General features: G+C 54.8%; 1 protein-coding gene across 1 annotated transcript in view; it reads left to right on the forward strand.

Annotated features, from left to right (window-relative positions):
- The window catches only part of numb (NUMB endocytic adaptor protein), a 23,019-nt gene extending 2,434 nt beyond the window's left edge, over positions 1-20,585 (forward strand). The window contains 11 exon segments of the mRNA XM_057058375.1: positions 9,978-10,114; positions 12,422-12,496; positions 15,754-15,786; positions 16,357-16,431; positions 16,752-16,892; positions 16,962-17,166; positions 17,237-17,518; positions 17,702-17,845; positions 18,438-18,569; positions 18,641-19,212; positions 19,215-20,585. Coding sequence (XP_056914355.1) covers positions 9,989-10,114; positions 12,422-12,496; positions 15,754-15,786; positions 16,357-16,431; positions 16,752-16,892; positions 16,962-17,166; positions 17,237-17,518; positions 17,702-17,845; positions 18,438-18,569; positions 18,641-19,212; positions 19,215-19,349 — 1,920 coding nt within the window. The 5' untranslated portion in view covers positions 9,978-9,988 and the 3' untranslated portion in view covers positions 19,350-20,585.
- The last annotated feature ends 21 nt before the right edge of the window (positions 20,586-20,606 follow it).

The following is a 20,606-nucleotide window of genomic DNA, read 5'->3' on the forward strand; positions in this document are numbered from 1 at the left end:
ATGGCGTCTTCCACACAGGTCTGAGTGTCGGGGTGGAGTCGCCTTTCAGGTTTGTGCCGGTATCGCCCGTCTCTGATACGGTGCTGCTCAAGGACTCCTTTTGTCCTCCTGGACCCTGATACCTGAGCTGGCTCATGCCTTATTCAGCCTCTGATCTCTGCCTTAATTAGGGCGACACAACGTGGGGCGGGCGTCTCTGACTGCTGGGTCCAGCTCTCTGAAGTAATCCTCTCCTTCCTGAACGCACAGTAACGGTAATTCTGGCGCGGCGTCAACCGCCACCACTTCCAGCTGCTTTGTCACCCTGGTGTGTGTGTGGTGTTGCCGTGGCAACCGCAGATGTTGACGAGCTCCAACCCCAAATTAGGAGAAAATATTAACCTGGGAGATGGAAAATGTGTTGATGAGGACGATGGATGTGATGGAGCTCTTCCTGAGAACCTGTCCAGGGCCCACAGGGACCGTCCCTCTGGTTCTGAGGGTCAGGGCTGCCTGGACCGGCGCTGCAACCGTGGAACCCCTGAGTCACCGTCCCTGCTTGAACAAGGGAGCGCCGGCGCTCAGGCGCTTCAGCAGCGGCCTTGTTGCCAGAGACGGAGACCGTTTGGCCTCTGGTCCAATCGATTCCACACCGAGCCAGAACCGGGTCAATTATTAATGATCAGAATTCCGTGTCCTGCCAGAGACAAAGGCTTTGTCTCCATATCGGACTCCTGACCTGCAAACAGTGTGTGAGCACGGTGCAACGCGGCAGGTCACGGGTCCACGTGCACGATTGCAGAAACAGGTAGTGGCGCTCCTTCCTGTGTAACAAGAGCTTATCGTGGAGTGCAACGCCGAGGGACGCGCTTCCTGTGTTGCATCACACCACGCGGCGAGCGTTGCCCGGAGCTGTTTACTGCTCAGTAACGTGCGTGCGTGTGTGTGTGCGTGTGCACGTCTACGCTGAGACAGAATGGGTGTGAATTGTAGGGTTGCGAGCCAGTCGTCATAGTCAGAAATGTTGCAGGTGTCCTTTAGCCTTTTAATTAGTTAGAGATCAGCTGAGGATCACAGCGGATCACAGGATTGGATCCACCTGCTGTCCAGGCTTTGAAATAAAAAACATTTCCAAATGTCTCGTCTACGACTCGGAGGGATTCAGTTAACCATAAAAACGAGCTTGTGGGGCTGTTCTCACAACGTTAACTAATGGTGTGACTGTTGGGTTAACCCAGCGCTTCTCAAATAGTGGGTGCGATGCCAGGGGGGGGGCGTGTGACACCGGAGAACTTTATTTTTATTTTTTTTTGCCGTACTAGAATAAAGTGTAATTGCACATCCCGCGCGCACACACCACAGAGCAACAGATAGGAAGCGCAGTGAACAAACCACCAAGAGACAGCATGAAAAAATACTTAACAGTGATGAAAAGAAAGGCGGAGAGAGACGGAGATAACGAGACATGCGAAAGTCTCCGAAAGCTAAGACGAGGAAATATGACGAAGCATATATAGCGCTTGGCTTCACTGCGACTACGGTGGGAGACGAGGAAAGACCGGTGTGTTTACTGTGTCTAAAAATGTTGGCAGGACAGCATGAAGCCAAATAAATGAAGGCGTCACTTAAAGACATTACACCCCAGTCACGCTGATAACCCTAACCCTGGTTAACCCTAACCCTGGTTAACCCTAACCCTCCACTTAAAAGAATTACACCCCCATTAAAGTAATGCTGATCAGCCGCTTGAGTTTTTTCGGCAAAAACGTGCCGAATATTGGCAACAATCATCCCTCTTTGGTCTATATTTCTCTTTTTTTTCTTTAATATTAATAAGGATACAATGTTATGCAAGGTGTACTTATAACAATTTCATAGACAAATTATACTAATTATAGTCACGGCCGGTGGGGGGGGGGGGGGGGGGCGCAAAATGTTTCTTCTTCCTAGGGGGGCGTAACAGAAAATAATTGAGAAGCACTGGGTTAACCCCAGTGTCATCACACACACACACACACACACACACACGGTGCTCCCGTCCTCAGGTGGTGTGTGTAGAGGGCCTGGATGGGCAGAGTGGACGGGAGAGGAACAATCCGCCCAGTGTGCTGCCTTCACGCTGGGCTTCCTGGAGGCTCCGTCAGCTTTTGGCTCGGCTTGTCCGGGGGGGCTTGTTGCCGGGGCTTGTTGCCGGGGCTTGTTGCCGGGCCTGTGGCTGCTGGTCACTGACCCGTTGTGCCCACAGTGCCTGCTGCTCCGCGGGCCTCAGACGAGCGGTCATTATCCCTCAGTAATTGGTGCCTGGGCTCGGGCTGATCAAAGGGACCCACATGATTGCAGAGCTCTGGTAATTTTCCATTCTCCGATGCTTCTTCCCAGTCGGGCTGATATCCGTCAGCCTTATTATTCCTGAACAGCCGTCACAACCACTGTTGGAAGAACTCGGGATGAGTTGGCACGAGATAAGATCAGGGCCTGAGTCATGTGACTCGGCAGCACTTCCTCCTGCGTGCGCTCTCCTGACGCTCTGCTCTGGGCTCCAAGGTGTGGCAGCGCTGACATCACCTGTTGGGACGGCCTGGCATGTGGACCGACCAGGCCCGCTCGCTTCCCTGAGCTCTGACGGCACGGGGCAGGAGCTCGGTCCTCGTCGAGGGTTCTACCGCCTGGAATAATGTCACGTGTTCCTTTTGGAACGTGCGGGGGGGAAGAACCGACCTGACTGCTGAATCATGCTTGGCTCCGAAGGCCAACCTGGAATAATCGGCTTCTGTTTCCAGACCCAAACTCTCGGGCTCTGTGAGGTGTTTTGGTCAGATGTGATATTAAGTCTTCTCATCCTGACATTCACACGCCACCAGCACCGTCCACGTGATCCATAATATGCTGCTCGGGCCCGACAGAACCAGGAGAGATCGTTTGTGATCTACGTTCTTCCTGGACTTGACAAACGGCCCGACCGGGAAGCAGCGCTCAGGTACGAGGAAGGAATTCCTGAAGTGAGTGATCTGGCGACCAGCTGCGCTCAGGACAGCAGGTCCATTCAGGACCGGTTTGGTGGCTGCTTCCTGGTGTCGGCACCAGTCGGCCTGGTTCTGCTCTCCCTCCACCAGAGCAACAGATGTTACCAGCAAATGAGCCGGGACGGTTCAGGAGTGATGGTTGTTGACTTCTAATGCCAGTAAACAGCACATCTTTGTTCACGTGGGCGTGCGTGGATGTTGGCCCAGACGGGTCCGTGCACTCCGTGCACGTCTGCTCGCTCAGTGGGAACTTCCTGTTGTACTGCACCCTCCCATCATGCAGTGCTGCTCCCTCTCTGTCCTCCCTCCCTCCCTCCCTCCCTCTCTCTCTCTCTCTCTCTCACACACCACACACACACCAGTGTGGTACTGGAGGAGCTGGAACCATGTCGTGTTGGTCTGCAGACATTGGTTCATCTTGATCTCGACTCTGATTATTGTTTCTCCTGTCTTTACTGTGGCTTCGTTAACTTTATGGATTTAAACAGTTTTTGTACTGTTATTATTTATTAGAGAGTGTGTGTGTGTGTGTGTGTGTGTGTGTGCGTGTGTGTATGTGTGTGTGTCGTGTGCGTGTGCGTGTGCGTGTGTGTGTGTGTGTGTGTGTGTGTGTGTGTGCCGTCCCAGCCTTTATTGATGACCCCTGGTCCCCTGCTGAGCTGCAGCATCACAGCTGATCTCAGAGAACTGATCCAACACTCCAGGACCGTTTTCACCGTGTGTCGCTGGAGTGGGTCACAGAACCAGGAGACACAGAACCAACAGAACCAAGGACACGCACACAGGTTCTGGCTGTCGCTGATGCACATAAACTGTCAATGGATCAGCATTGTCCCACCCTTGTATTATGGGATTTCTGCTCACAGGACGCCATTGATGGCATTAATAAATGACTTAGTAACAGCAGTCAACAGGTAACAGTGTGTGTGTGTGTGTGCAGGTGATGGCTGTGTGTAACCGTGTGACAACACCTGTTAGCAAGAACACCTGAGTCTGGCTGTGCTCCCCACATCTGGATCACTGCTGCTGACCAGAGGTGGACTGGAGCTCTTTGCTGTGTGAGGGGGTCTTCTGGGGATGGATGGACGTGTGTGTCTCTCTCCCCCCCTCCCCTTTCTCTCCCTTTCTCTCCATCCCTCCCCCTCTCTCCCCCTCTCCCCCCTCTCCCCCCTCTCCTCTCTCTCCCCCTCTCTTCCCCCTCTCTCCTCTCTCTCCCCCTCTCTCCCCCCTCTCCCCCCTCTTCCCCCCCCCCCCCCCCCCCCCCCCCTCCAGGAGTAGCTTTTTAGCTCCCACATGTGCTCTATTCCACTTAACCGTGATGCTTGAGCCTCTGTCTCTGCCAGAGGAACACGAAGCTCCTTCAGGTCAAGATGAACTGAAACGTACAAAAGAACAGAGCCGCTCTTCGTGTGTGTGTGTGTGTGTGTGTGTGTGTGTGTGTGTGTGTGTGTGTGTGTGTGTGTGTGTGTTGTGTGTGTGCGTTCAGCAGAGGTCTCCCATAAAGCGATCCATGTCGCCGAGGCCACGCGACCAGCACATGTGAGCACGGTTGCTCTCTGGTCTTGATACCCCCCCCCCCCCCCCGATTTAGGGCTGCCAGAGGTTCTGCTGACGTCCTTGGACAGCAAAACAAGGCTGCGTGTCTGCAGGACTTGATTTCCCTGGTAACCAGGCCAGAGCCCGCTCATGGATTTAGTGTGTGAATCACCACTGGAGCACGCCTGTGGGCTGATGGTTCCCCCCCCGGTGCCCCGGTGTTGGGCTGCTCTAATAAACATGGCCTCAGCTGTTGCCTGAGGTGATCTGTGGCTGAGTATGGAACCGACGCTGGTTCCCCCGAACACACACACTTCAGGTTCCTAGAGAGCCCATCAGGGCAGTCGTCCCTGCTCCACGCCCGGTGCTGCTGGGGCCTGTTTGGACTCCTGATTATATGGAATGATCCTGGATGCACCACATGTAGGTCAGACTAACCCAGCAGGGCAGAGGGGCAGCCATTAATTCTGGACTGGTGCATCTAACCCGTATCAATCTTAGTTTGCTCACTGTTCCAGTTTATTCGTCATAAACTGGCCCACGATGATGCCATGAAACCTCCTCATTGTTTTTTCCTGTATTCATCACACACACTCACACACACAATCATTTACATTTTCCTCCTCTTTTTCCCTCAAAGTGGGGCCCATAAAATTGGATTACCACGGTAACAGCATTTTTCAAATTCTCTCTTGCGATGGTTGTTTGGAAGGACGGGGGCACGATCACCTGACGCTGGTCTGAAGTAAGAACTGCTGCACCCATGTTCAGACGCATCACAGGCGCGACAGACGGCAGTGTTGCTTTGGTCTGTTATTCTTCCCATTCTTCCTCTTTCTCCTGGTTTCTCACACTCAGCAGCTCTCCTGGCCTCTCCCTCGCTGCCTTCATCCCCGGACCTTCTGGAAGGATTAATCAGTTTTCCATTCCTGGAGAGATTATTCAAATACTGTTACATATACAGCCTGTAGCTGCTGCTGTAGCTGCTGTAGCTGCTGTTGTAGCTGCTGCTGCTGTTGTAGCTGCTGCTGTTGCTGCTGCTGTAGCTGCTGCTGTGCTGCTGCTGTAGCTGCTGCTGCTGCTGCTGTAGCTGCTGCTGTAGCTGCTGTTGTAGCTGCTGCTGCTGTTGTAGCTGCTGCTGCTGTTGCTGCTGTTGTAGCTGCTGCTGCTGCTGTTGTAGCTGCTGCTGCTGTTGTAGCTGCTGCTGCTGCTGTTGTAGCTGCTGCTGCTGTTGTAGCTGCTGCTGCTGCTGCTGTTGCTGCAGCTGCTGCAGCTGCTGCTGCTGTTGCTGCAGCTGCTGCAGCTGCTGCTGCTGTAGCTGCTGCTGTTGTAGCTGCTGCTGCTGCTGTTGTAGCTGCTGCTGCTGCTGCTGCTGCAGCTGCTGTTGTAGCTGCTGCTGCTGCAGCTGCTGCTGCTGCTGTAGCTGCTGCTGCTGTTGTAGCTGCTGCTGCTGCAGCTGCTGCTGCTGTTGTAGCTGCTGCTGCTGCTGCAGCTGCTGCTGCTGCTGTAGCTGCTGCTGCTGTTGCTGCTGCTGTAGCTGCTGCTGTAGCTGCTGCTGTTGCTGCTGCTGTAGCTGCTGCTGCTGCTGCTGTAGCTGCTGCTGTAGCTGCTGTTGTAGCTGCTGCTGCTGCAGCTGCTGCTGCTGCTGCTGTAGCTGCTGCTGCTGTTGTAGCTGCTGCTGCTGCAGCTGCTGCTGCTGTTGTAGCTGCTGCTGCTGCAGCTGCTGCTGCTGCTGCTGTAGCTGCTGCTGCTGTTGTAGCTGCTGCTGCTGCAGCTGCAGCTGCTGTTGTAGCTGCTGCTACAGCAGCAGCGACCTTTGGCCTCAGGTGAAGCACTTCACGTCCGTTTAATGTCATTGGCGACATGTTTGGTGCCTTCATGTCCTGTGGTCTGTGTCTGATGCCTAAATGGAAAAATATGATTGTTTCTACGTATGTCGTCACACCTACAACCCTCCCTGGTTACTTTCACCTTTGACCTCTCCTTGTCCCACCCTGCTGCTCCATCTCACCTTTGCATTCACCTTTTTATGGCTCCAGCCTCAGTGAGGCCTGAAACCCACCTCACCACACACACACACACACACACACACACACACACACACACACACACACCCTCATAACTCACCTAACACATACCCGTCCACGAGTGAAGGGGTGTTTGATGTGCTCAGCCATATCAGTGACAGATGTGGGTAGATCCAGGGGCAGTCGTGATGTCTGACAGGGGATTATTGCCCCCCAGGAGTGAGCAGGGTGTTGTTCTAAGTGCAACTGAGTTCACTTCATTCCAAAATGGAGGAGAAAACTTTGTGCTGCCTTCCTGCACGTGGTTGGAGCCACTGATATGAACACTGAAGATACACACTCGTAAAGAGTTCATGGTGCAGGCAGGCAGCCCTGTCTCCCTGTCTCCCTGCCTTCCTGTCTGTCCCTCAGGGTGTGTGAATGGTGTGAGGCTAACCCTAACCCTCTCCTAACCCTCTCCTAACCCTAACCCTCTTCTAACCCTAACCCTCTTCTAACCCTAACCCTCTTCTAACCTTAACCCTCTCCTAACCTAACCCTCTCCTAACCCTCTCCTAACCCTAACCCTCTCCTAACCCTAACCCTCTCCTAACCCTCTCCTAACCCTAACCCTCTCCTACCCTAACCCTCTCCTAACCCTAACCCTAACCCTCTCCTAACCCTAACCCTCTCCTAACCCTCTCCTAACCCTAACCCTCTCCTAACCCTAACCCTCCCTAACCCTCTCATAACCCTAACCCTCTCCTAACCCTAACCCTCTCCTAACCCTCTCCTAACCCTAACCCTCTCCTAACCCTAACCCTCTCCTAACCCTCTCCTACCCTAACCCTCTCCTAACCCTCTCCTAACCCTAACCCTCTCCTAACCCTAACCCTCTCCTAACCCTCTCCTAACCCTAACCCTCTCCTAACCCTAACCCTCTCCTAACCCTCTCCTAACCCTCTCCTAACCCTAACCCTCTCCTAACCCTAACCCTCTCCTAACCCTAACCCTCTCCTAACCCTAACCCTCTCCTAACCCTCTCCTAACCCTCTCCTAACCCTAACCCTAACCCTCTCCTAACCCTAACCTCTCCTAACCCTCTCCTAACCCTCTCCTAACCCTAACCCTAACCCTCTCCTAACCCTCTCCTAACCCTACCCTCTCCTAACCCTAACCCTCTCCTAACCCTCTCCTAACCCTAACCCTAACCCTAACCCTAACCCTAACCCTCTCCTACCCTAACCCTCTCCTAACCCTAAACCCTAACCCTAACCCTAACCCTCTCCTAACCCTAACCCTCTCCTAACCCTCTCCTAACCGTAACCCGGCAGCAGGACGTGTGGGGAGTATTTGAGGTGTGATTCCTGTCCTGTGAGAACAGGTGTGAACCCTCTCAGGTATGATTGGACTCAGGTGGAGTCATTGCTGCCAATGGTCCAGAGAGACTCACACCAGCACCATGGAAAACTAATGATTTCATGGGTGTGGATGAAGGCCAGGTACCGAAGCAGCCAGGCTTTCTTCCTCCCGGTCCTCCTCCTCTGCCTCTGCAGGCTGTCCCGGGGAGCAGGGACCCACGATGATGTGACCCAGACCTCCAGTCGGGCTCCTCGCTCTCGCTCAGCCGCCGGGTTTCCAAGCGCTTCCAACTCAGGAGTTGGTGCACTGAAGCTGCTCACAGTTATGTGGTGGTCAGGACGACACCTCCAACCCCCCCGACTCCTCTAACCCCCCCCCTGACTCCTTTAACCCCCCCCCCCCCCCCCCTACTCCTCTAACCCCCCCCGACTCCTCTAACCCCCCCTGACTCCTCTAACCCCCCCCGACTCCTTTAACCCCCCCCCGACTCCTCTAACCCCCCCCCCCGACTCCTCTAACCCCCCCCGACTCCTTTAACCCCCCCCCCCCCCCCCTGACTCCTCTAACCCCCCCATCCCCCGACTCCTCTAACCCCCCCCTGACTCCTCTAACCCCCCCCCTGACTCCTCTAACCCCCCCCGACTCCTCTAACCCCCCCCGACTCCTCTAACCCCCCCCTGACTCCTCTAACCCCCCCCGACTCCTCTAACCCCCCCCGACTCCTCTAACCCCCCCCGACTCCTCTAACCCCCCCCGACTCCGTGCTGCTGCAAACACCTGCATAAAGAAGCTCTACCCACGACACCTACAGGAGCAGATATCTGTCTGTTCAGTTAATGTGCATGTCGCCTGTATCATGTCGCCTGTATCCTTCAATGGTATTTGCATGTGTTGCTGATATGTGCTCCGTCACCGTGGCTCCGTCACCGCGGCTCCGTCACGTGGCTCCGTCTCCGTCACCGCGGCTCCGTCACCGCGGCTCCGTCACCGTGGCTCGCCTCCGTCACCGTGGCTCCGTCACCGCGGCTCCGTCACCGTGGCTCCGCCACCGTGGCTCCGCTCCGTCTCCGTCACTGCGGCTCCGTCACCGTAGCTCCGTCACTGCGGCTCCGTCACCGTGGCTCCGTCTCCGTCACCGTGGCTCCGCTCCGTCACGTGGCTCCGTCTCCGTCACCGTGGCTCCGCCTCCGTCACCGCGGCTCCGTCACCGTGGCTCCGCTCCGTCTCCGTCACCGCGCTCCGTCACCGTGGCTCCGTCACTGCGGCTCCGTCACCGCGGCTCCGTCACCGTGGCTCCGCTCCGTCACCGTGGCTCCGTCTCCGTCACCGTGGCTCCGTCACCGCGTCACCACGGCTCTGTCACCGTGGCTCCGTCTCCGTCACCGCGGCTCCGTCACCGCGGCTCCGTCACCGCGGCTCCGTCACCGTGGCTCCGCCTCTCTCTGTCTGGATTAAAGGCCTTTAATCCTGCCCGATCCTCTCCAGCTCAGAAGTTAATGGGCGATAGTTGTTGGTGGAGGAGCGCTCTGGCCACGTGCTCCTGGGTTCCTTGGCTCCGCTGAACGACTCCTGAGTGGTGACTTTTAGACCTTCCACTGATGTTTTATGGAGCCAGACTGATGATGGTTGCACCTCTCCACTTCAGTCTGGATCAGCAGCTTTAATTGGCCTCGTTCTCTTTTAGCCTGATAATCTCTCCACACTGGACACGTACCCCCGTGCTTTCCATCAGTATCACCGTTAAAGACCTTGGCAGAATGCTTCAACAGTAAAGTAATAATCAGTACTGATCATGCTAATAATAATAATAACAGCGATAAGAAGGCTAATAACAACAGTGATACTATCATGAAAGGCCTGTCAGCAGGAGGGACCCTCCAGTCTTCACTGAACCAATAAAGTCTGCTGCAGCTCCTTAATCAATGACCTTGTGAGCCACAAGGTCATTGATTTGCAGACTTGTTCAGTGATGTCATGAAAGCATTCCTGTTTACAGACACTAACCAGGCTGGTTAGCTGCTGCTGACCAGGCTGGTTAGCTGCTGCTGACCAGTCTTCTGTCTCTTCACAGGAAGCTCAGCCATGAATAAGCTACGCCAGAGCTTCCGCCGGAAGAAAGACATCTACGTCCCAGAGTCCAGCCGGCCCCACCAGTGGCAGACGGACGAGGAGGCGGTCCGCAGCGGCAAGTGTAGCTTTGGTGTCAAGGTGACCCTCACACACAAACACACACATGCAAACACACACATGCAAACACACGTGAGCACAACAGGCCGAGGAAGCTGCGTTGGAGGAGCGATGCTTGGGTGCAGTCTTACTATTGTAGAGATGGTAAAGATAGCTTCAGAGCAAAGGTGAGCAAAGGTGAGCGTCATGAGGTAGACACGTGTCATTGTGAGGGAGTAAATGTTTGCGTTGGAGCATCATTACATTTCCAGAAGGGAAGCACGCCATCATGCACAGTTTATTGGGTACGCCACGCTAGTGAAGGGTTGGGCCCACTTCTGCCTGTAGAAGTGCCTTAAGTCTTCATGACCCACATTCAACAGGATGTTGGAAACATTCCTCAGGGGTTCTGCTTCATATTGACAAGAGAGCATCACTCAGCTCCTGCACATCTGAGGAGAATCTCCCCTGGAGGACAGGCCACTCATTGTGATGGTCCAGAAACCAGTCAGGGATGATCTGAGCTTGGGGACACGTGCAGCATCCTCCTGGAGGCAGCATCAGAAGGTGCTCCACTGTGGTCATGACGGGATGGAGGTGGCCAGCACCAAGACTCAGGGTGTCTGCAGCCTTTAAAGCAGGCTCAGCTGCTACTGAGGAGCCCAAAGTAACCCCCCCCCACCATTCCAGCCCTTTGATACAGGACAGGATGGATCCATGCGGTCAGGGTGATTCCTCCCAATTCTGACCGACCCTCTGAATGTTGCAGCTGAGTGGAGACTCTTCAGCCCAGGAGACATTGTCGTCCTCTTCTATGGTCCAGTTTGTGGGAGTCTGCAGCCTCCCTGACAGCTGACAGGAGGGGCACCATGTGTTGTGATTCAGAGATGGTGTTCTTCGGTCCTGGGCCAGAACCAGTGGTTGTCACACACACACACACACACACGCACACACACACGCACACGCACACACACACACACAACACACACACACACACACACACGTTGCTGTGTCATGATCAGTGATGGGAAGGAAGAGAGGGCGAGTGTGCACCCATATTGGCTCCACAGCCTTTATTCAGGCTTCCCTCTGCTGCTGCTCCCTCACTGTCACACGTGCACAATAACCTCTCATGCTGACATTGGAGCTGATGGGCAGCAGAGAAATGAAATGTATGGAAGTGCAGAGCCACCGGTCAGATGGCAACACATCTACGCCATTTTCCGGTTTGATCTGGCTGAACAGGTGTTAAATGCGACCGTCTGGGCCCCGGACTGCTGCCAGGATGAGGTGTGATGTTAAAATAAGCATCTGTTGAGGCACTTCCAGCCTCTCCTCCTCCTCAGGCGTCACGTCTCAGCCTCGTCTTCAGGCTGATCTGGCGTTAGCTGCTTTCACTCCTCGCCGCTGCGTTTGTGTTGGTGCACGTTAGCATGCTGTAGCAGCGACGGTGTGACGCACTCCTGCGGCGTTACACGCTCAAAATAGTAGTGCCGGAGGACAGACGGGCGTGAGTCTGTCAGCGTTTCTGTCAGGAAAGGGTTCGGACTTCCTCTACATCCCTGCACACAATAGCTTTTTTTGACATCAAGGTTGTGACACGGCGAGGGGGGGCGGGGGCTGCAGCTACAGGGCTTCCCCCATCAGACCGCCTGTTGCAGCAACACATGCTGTGATTGATTGGTTGTTGTGATTGATTGGTCCCTGGGTCGATGATCAGGACGTCCATGATCAGGACGTCCATGATCAGGACGTCCATGATCAGGACGTCCTGATCAGGACGTCCATGATCAGGACGTCCATGATCAGGACGTCCATGATCAGGACGTCCATGATCAGGACGTCCATGATCAGGACGTCCATGATCAGGACGTCCATTCTCAGTTTTGACTCCTCTCTCGAGGCTGACGAGAAGAAGAAGATTAAAGAGTCTTGATCACCTAATGATAGTAGGACTTTTAAGCTTCCCTGTCCTTCCAACATGAAGCATGCGTCGTGGTGGCAGGACAGGCTGCTGGTGGCTCAGCGTGCTAGGGAAGAGCAGCTTTGTGTTTGCTCAGTCATGCTTTTCCCACAGTCTCATGTTTCAGCAGCTATTCTTCTTTGAAAGCAGTTTTCTCTTTTGTAGAGTGTAGAGATTATCCAGGGAACAATTGAACTGTGCCTGTCCTCACAATGCTAATTAATTGTCTCTATAAATCACCACTGCAGCGATGCAGGGCGACATTCGACAGTCCGGCCTCATTTTCCAGCCTCACTCCCGACTCACTTGTCTAACTTTGCATGAAGACAGCAGCTGGGGTGTCACAGCATGACTCCATCTTGTCTCTCCTCCCTCCTGCTCTGCAGTACCTGGGCCATGTAGAGGTGGAAGAGTCTCGGGGCATGCACATCTGTGAGGATGCCGTCAAGCGTCTGAAGACGGTAAGTTTCACTAGAAAACCAGCCGTACTTCCAGGAACACTGTCGCTGGATGCCAGACTTCCTGCTTCCTTGTTGTTTTTCCTATCTCTTCCTGCACTTCTTTTTTTGGCCACCAGCGTTTGACTGGTCTTTTCTCAGCTTTCTCCAATGCCGTTTTTATTTATTTGATCGTCCAAGTTCAGGCCTCCAGCACGTTGACAGAATCGACCCATCGTGACCCCGTGTTAACCTCTACCATTGTTGGGGGCCGTTCTCATGGCCCCTCCTCTCCGTGGTTCACTGTCCCAGCCTGGGGCGATATGTCGGCATGCACTTCCTGTAAATTCCAGCAGGCCCAAGGAGCATTCCCTCCTTCATGCTGTCATTTGTTTGCCAGGGCAACACCCAGGTCCTAAACTCCAGTGTGTCTCTGCAGTGGAGGGCAAACCTGAGCAGCTGCCCTCAGACTCTCCAACATCAAGTCTTTCACTCTTGGCCTGTGTGTTGCAACACATAACATGTGAATTTACACAATATCACGCCTCCCTAAGAGCCAGGCCCCGCCCACATCTCCCACAGAGACACGCCACGGACGGATGACGAGCGTCACGTGGCGTCCACGCCGCCCAAGCTCGTTATTGAGTTATAGTCATTTTAACAAGGAGAAGGAAATGGAGCCAAGTGAAAGGAGCGGCGGGCTGCTCCTGCCTCGTGCCTCCCTGCAGGCTGCTGCTATCTGACCCCCTTCAAGCTCAGGACATTTGCTCCACTGCTGCTCCTCTTCCTCGCTCCCTCACTGCCCTTATTTGGGAGCGAGCATGACATTATCATCCTCAAGTATGTGCAGAATCAACATTTGGGGCTGGGAAAGCTGCTGCTGTCTGTTGTGGTGTTGGAGGTGTGGGAGGTGCTGAGGCCTGGCCTGGATGAGCAGCATACCTGTGCTTCACCGGCCAACCTGTCCAATACGCCGCCTTACTTTATCCTCCTGGAAGAAGCTTCCTAGGCAGGATGTTCACTCCCGCCATCATGGGATGGAACGCTAACATTACTGCAGAGAAGCTTCACACATGAGAATATCACACTAGTAGCAACAGTTTTAGTGTGTGTTGCTCCATGGCGTGCACGGAGACACGCGTGGGGCGATCTGTGTTGGGTTTAGACTAGAGCGGCTCGAGAGCGAGCTTCGTCCTCGCTGACTTTGATAAGACTTTGTTGCCAGGCAACAAATACAGTTCCTGCACCATTAGAACATTTACCCCTGCTCCAATGAACAAACTCTAAATACTCAGCTAGCCGGTACCTGGGGTGGGACACTCCTGGAAGCACACCGAGCAGAGCGCTTTGCAGAGACTGTAGCCGTGACGACAGTCTGATGATGATGATGATGATGGTGTGATGAAGAGCAGTGCGGAGTTTTGTGACTCTTCTATCAATGAATCAGACCTCGACAGTCAGGAGCAGCTAAGAAGACTCCATCGTATTCCTCCCAGCCTCTGGGACCCTACTAATGAGTGACTCTGGGGGGGGTCAGGGTGGGAGGGGTAGGAGCAGCCTGGGGTCTGACCTTGTTCCGTCACATCTGGGGGGGGGGGGGTCTGGGTCTGCTGCAGCTCCACAGCTCAGGGACCTGGACATACATGCTAAACTCATTGGCTGATTAGCCTTTACACTAATGAGTGCGTCTATAGGCAGGAACAGAGGCGTCACATGGTACCAAAGGCCTGTTTGTCGCCTCTTTCTTTTCCTCTTCTGGTTGGTGCTTGGAGGTTATTTGACAGCCTGTCAGGGTTCTGTTGGTCTGGGCCCATGTCGGGGGACACGTGAGCTCTAATTCCCTCCCTGTTGGTGGTGAGACACGTTATCACGAGAGCTTCCAAGGTGGGCTCCAAACAGCTGATTTGTCTGGATTAGCTTGTTTTTAATAATCAGACTTCTATATTTCCATCTCAACTCACGCTCTTAACACCTGAATATTGTGTTGCCTTTTGATTTGTGTACTTTTTTGTCTTTAAGCAGGTTTTATTTGTGGTGTTGCGGAGAAATGTCGCCGATTCTCCTCCAACACACGTTCATTGTAGTGATGGAAGCCTGTTCTGACTCCTCTAACCACAGCGTACTAACACTAGCCAGCAGCATCCTCACCTCCCTGCACGTCCCCACATACTCCAACAAGTGCTTAGCTCATTCCAAACAAACCTGCAGAGCTGGTTAACGCGTTAAATCGTGCATTAACGCGTTAAATCATGCATGAACGCGGGCACAGGGCGCCGGCTCCATCGGGCGGTGTAACAGGAGCAGAGTGGCACTCCTCTTCACAGCTTAAGAGGAGGAGAGGAGCTCGGAGGGAGCGCAGCCAGACAGGATTAGGAGTCGGTCTGGTCTCGTGGTGCACGCTCCGTGAGGGTGTGGCGACCTGAACTTGACCTCTGAGTTTGACCCTGAACATTCCCAGACTCGGAGGTCAAACTGTCACATGTGGGAATCTTTCTGTCATCAGCACGGCTGGAGCCTCGTTCTGGCCTCCAGACCTGAGAAGGCTCAGAGGACGATTGCTCCTGCTGTCGTACCGGGAGCTAAACGTCCCACCGGGTTGATCTCTGCTGTCCAGGCAACTCGGGACAGAACCCCCCAGAGAACGCATCAGTTCTGAGGTCTCCGGTGACCCGTGGGGCCATGGCAGGGTTTACTGGTCACCAGTGTGTGTGTACTAACCAGTAGTGAGGAGACCCGTGCTGACCCGTGCTGTCTGTGCCACGGTCGGGGACATTTGAAGAACTTCTGCAACATTAGAAGCTAACAAGTGTCAGGTTGAATGTTCGTAACAGCCGTGATGTGAGTGGATGGGTCACATGAGCGTCTGCTCTGGGACCCATGCTGAGTCATCATGGCACATCTCCAATAGCAACGTCTGCATCACCATGAAAATATCCATCCCACATGGAACCATGACCACTCACTCACTCTCTCTCTCTCTCTCTCTCACTCACTCTCTCATTCACTATCTCTCTCTCACTCACTCGCTCTCTCTCACTCACTTGCTCGCTCGCTCACTCTCTCAATCACTCTCTCACTCTCTGTCTCACTCACTCACTCACTCACTCACTCACTCACTCACTCACTCACTCACTCACTCAGGAATATCAAACCCAGATCCAATCCCTTCTGGGGGCTCCTGACAGTTTTGGGTCTGTAGGTAACATTTTCATGCCTTGTCCCCCCCGTGCCCCCCCCCCCCCCCATTACCCCCCCTCCTCTTTCATCACATCCACTTCCAGGACAGGAAATTCTTCAAAGGATTCTTTAAAAAAGTAAGTTATTGCTTTGTGTGTCTGAGTGTGTCTCTTATGTGTTGTTCTTTTCCCTCCTCCTCCTCTTCCTCCTCTTCCTCCTCTTCCTCCTCTCCTCCTCCTCCTCCCCCCCCCCCCCCCCCCCCCCCCATAACTCCTCCCCCTTTGATCAGGCTGGGAGCGTCCCTGTCACCAGGCTGTGGACGGCTGCTGATGCATGTGTGTGTGTGGCACCGTGTGATTCTGGGGGTGTTAACCAGTGTGTGTTCTCTCCCTTCAGCTCCACCAGCCACAGACATCTACTGTTTTGTGGACAAGTCTTTTTCCTTTTTATGCACATCAATATTTATTGTCCTAATCTGAGGTCACCACTGATTTCACGCCAACACTCCTTTTATTACGACCCAAAACCTTCCAACACACCTGCTGACTTGTCTTCTCTCATCTTTACCTGCGGTTTCTTTTACAGGTGTGTTCTGTGTGCACCTTCACCTTGACTAATGCCTTAACTAGGTACCAGGGTGGTACAGAGGGAAGTCATTCGCAGATGTGCCCTTTGACCCCAGGTTCTCTCTTGTGCTTCCTCGGCAGGCTGGGAAGAAAGCGGTGCGGGCCGTGTTGTGGGTGTCAGCGGACGGTCTGCGCGTGGTGGACGACAAGACAAAGGTAATGGTGGCGGGTGGCGACCCTGGCGGCAGCGCCTGGTACTGCACCAGCGGAACAGGTTGTTGTTGTTGTTGGGGGGGGGGGGGGGGGCAAAAAGAGAAGGCAACGTTATAAATAATGCAGCTTGGTCAGAATGCAGATGGTGCAGTTTTGTTATTATTTTTCTGACTGTCCCTGCTTAGAAATCACATCTGATGAAGGTTATCGGCTTATTTGGTCTTATATAAGCAGCCTTGAAACCCAGCCGATGTGACTAAAGCCCGCTTCCCTGGGCCAAAGGATCCAGTTCTTTCTAATAAGAGCAAAATGCTTTTTTACAGGACTTAATTTTGGACCAGACAATCGAGAAGGTATCGTTCTGCGCTCCGGACCGTAACTTCGAGAGGGCGTTCTCTTACATCTGCAGGGACGGCACCACGCGGCGCTGGATCTGCCACTGCTTCATGGCCGTGAAAGACTCCGTAGGAGACGTCGTCTCGCCTTCCTGCTGCTGTTGCCGGGTCGGTTCTGAAGCTGTGTTGTGCCTGCAGGGGGAGCGGCTCAGCCACGCCGTGGGCTGTGCCTTCGCCGCCTGTCTGGAGCGCAAACAGAAGCGGGAGAAGGAGTGCGGCGTCACGGCGACCTTCGATGCCAACAGGACCACCTTCACCCGGGAAGGCTCCTTCCGCGTTACCACGGCAACAGAGGCGGCGGAGAGGGAGGAAGTGATGAGGCAGCTGCAGGATGCTAAAAAGGGTGCGAAACGTTGAGGCGTGAGCCCGAGGTTGCAGCGTGCTGAGCTGTGGCGTCTGCTTCTCCCCAGCAGAGGCCGAGCTGAGCGGAAACACGTCCAGCGGCGGCGCCAGCCCCCACGCGGGGAGCGGCACCCCGCCCACGTCCTCCCCGCCCCCCTGCGTGGCCTCCCTGGGCCCCCAGGTGATACCGCGCAGGCACGCCCCCGCCGACGTGATCGCCAGGCAGGGCTCCTTCAGGGGCTTCCCCGCGCTCAGCCAGAAGACGTCTCCCTTCAAGCGGCAGCTGTCGCTGCGCATGAACGAGCTGCCCTCCACCGTGCAGCGCAAGTCCGACTTCCCCATCAAGAACTCGGGTGAGTCGGGGCGTCCACGGCCTCCGCTGAGCCCCGAGGAGCCTTCAGGGGCCTCCGCTGAGCCCCGAGGAGCCTTGGGGCCTCGGCCTCCGCTGAGCCCCGAGGAGCCTTCGGGCCTCGGCCTCCGCTGAGCCCCGAGGAGCCTTGGGGCCTGGCTAACTGCTCTCTCATTCCTGCCCTCAGTCCCGGAGGTGGAAGGAGAAGGTGACAGCATCAGCTCGCTGTGCACCCAGATCACCTCGGCCTTCAGCGGCCCCCCCGAGGACCCCTTCTCCTCTGCACCCATGCCCAGACCGGCTTCCTCTCCTCAGTCTCCTGGAGCAGCAGGTGAGGCCTCATGCTGACAGGTGGGACTCGCTGTGCCCCGGGGGGCCCCTGCACTCCTGCTGATCACCATGATGATGGTTATTATCATCACCATCATCATTGGAACGAGAGGGTTGATTGCTCTTCGCACTGTCTCTCTGTCTGTCTCTCTGCCTGTCTGTCTGCCTGTCTGTCTCTCTGCCTGTCTGTCTGCCTGTCTGTCTCTCTGCCTGTCTCTCTGCCTGTCTGCCTGTCTCTCTGCCTGTCTGTCTCTCTGCCTGTCTGTCTCTCTGTCTGACGCTGCTGCTGGGTTAGCCTTTTATGTCCAGGCCCCTCCCACATTTCTTCTGTACGTCAGGACAGTTGAACTTTGTGAAAGGAAACGTCCAGAGATGTTAGAGCTCATGTTTAAGTTCACTCCTACGTCTGTGACTCCACCCACCATCCACCCACCCATCATCCATCCATCCATCCATCCACCCACCCATCATCCATCCATCCATCCATCCATCCATCCATCCATCCATCCATCCATCCATCCACCCTCGTTTAATCTACTCATTCATGGGTTTAACATCTCACCTGAACCATTTCTGTCTCTCGCCTGCTGCAGTGAACGGCACAGCTGCCCCCTTCTCCATTCCTGCCCCTGCTAACCCCCCAGTTCTGCCCCCTCCACTGCCTGCTCGTGAAACTAACCCCTGGGCTAATACCCCGGCCGTGGCCCCGACCTCAGCACCGCCAGGTGAGCGCCGCTGCAGTGACAGGTCAGTGAGGGACATGTTAACGCTGCCTTCTGCCTTCTGCCTTCTACAGGTGGTCACTGGTCTTCGGCTGCCCCGGTGATCGTGGCCCCGCCCCCGTCCTCCCCCGCCGGCCCCTCCCACAAGCGCACGCCTTCAGAAGCAGACCGCTGGTTAGAGGAGGTGTCCAAGTCTGTCAAAGCTCCTCAGCATAATGCAGCCTTGGCAGCCCCCCCTGCCCAGCCCTTCCCCCCCCACGTGCCCTCCGTTCCCGCCGTGGCCTTCGTGCCCGCTCCCGTCCCCATGCTGCCCCCTCGCCAGCCCGCCTTCCAGGCTCCGGCGCCGGCGCCCCTCCCGATGGCCAACGGGCTGCCGTTTGCTCCGCCCAGCGTGCCGGTGGTGGGCATCACCCCTTCCCAGATGGTTGCTAACGTGTTTGGCTCAGTCACTCAACCGCTGCCCTTCCCTGCCCCCACCTCCACGACGCCTCAGCACGATGTGGCGGCTGCCGGCCACGTCAGCCCGTTCATCAAACCTCCGCCGCCCTCGGCTTCGCCCCGGGCGTCCAACGGCGGCGTGGCCTTCAACGGTGCAGACGGCTGGGCTGCTCACGGCCAGCTGGCTCCATCTTCTCCGGCCGTCCAACCCCCCCACAGCCCCAGGGTGATGCCTTTGAGGCCCAGTGGGCAGCCTTGGAGGGGCGGGCACGCCAGCGCACCACGCCCTCCCCCACAAATCCTTTCTCAAGTGAGCTGCACAAGACCTTTGAGATCCAGCTGTGACCACTGTTCGAGACTGGAAAAGACTGAGAGCGAAGAGGCCGCTGAGGGAGCGACGCGTGCGATTGGCCGACGAGGAGGGCGAACATCTGGCTTTCTCTGAGCAGGGCGAACATCTGGCTTTCTCTGAGGAGGGTGGGCGGAGCCAAGAATACCTGTGTGCTGCTACTCCCCGGGCAGCTCAGTGGCATCATCTGTATGGTCGTGTTCATGCTGCGCCGAGCCAGCTGCAGCTCCACCGGCCAAGCTCGCTCCTGCCAGATGTGGTCGCGTCTGTCTCGGCTCAAATCAAGCTCACAGCGCCCCCTGCTGACAGCAACACACCTTCCTCGTGGGAGAGCGAGCAGCACTGAGAGAACTTGGCCTCTGGATGGAATCTCTGAACAATGGAATGAGAAAATGCCAAAATCTTTATTTTTATGCATTAGTTATATTTTAAATAGCTTTGAAATCCAACAGAAGAGTTGTAAGTTATGGTGCCAAAGGCACAGACTAGCTGCAGCGAGCTCATCTTGACCGTATATATTCTACATAAAATCTCTCTATAAATATATATATATATAAATATCTATAAAGAGTCTATTCTGTACACACAGATGAGAGCAGTGCTAATTTTTAATGTGATCTTAGGTGATTTTGTGAAGGGACAGCTGCTTTACTATGTGTTTGTTATTCCGGCCTCTTTCATCCCGTGATCGGATGTGAAGCGTCTCACTGTAAATACGGCAGCAACAATCAAAGTGGACCTCCGCAGGTGGTGCTGGTGCCGGTGCACGGCTGGCTCACCTGTGCTCACCCTTTCATTTCGTGCACGTCACTTCTTCCCACTTTAGTTTCGGATCGTGAGCGGTGGCTGGTTTTTAATGAACTCGGGTCACCTTCCCCCCACATCTTTATTTTTATAAGTAGCTAATCTTTATTTTTTTTAATGTTGCACAGCCTTTCAAGTTGGTTGAAACTTGTGCTCAGAGGTGATTTTTGGATGGCTGTGGTGCTGTGGGAGCCGCGAGGCTGCGCGCCGACCTCCCTCATCCTGCTGCGGTTCTGACTGGCGCCAGAAAACTGGCGACAAAACAGTTTCATCTCTCTTCATGGCATCGTCTTTCTGTATGTGGGTTTATTTTTTTAATCAAGCCTGTGAATAAGATCGGTTGTTTGATCATTTTGTCATTATTTTACTCTTTATTCCACTTCTTAATTTGAAGCTAAACTATTCAATAAATGGACGGTGATAGAGGACGTCGTCTTGCTTTTTCACTA

Source organism: Takifugu flavidus, chromosome 16 (assembly GCF_003711565.1).
Source record: "Takifugu flavidus isolate HTHZ2018 chromosome 16, ASM371156v2, whole genome shotgun sequence".
Classification (NCBI taxonomy): domain Eukaryota; kingdom Metazoa; phylum Chordata; class Actinopteri; order Tetraodontiformes; family Tetraodontidae; genus Takifugu; species Takifugu flavidus.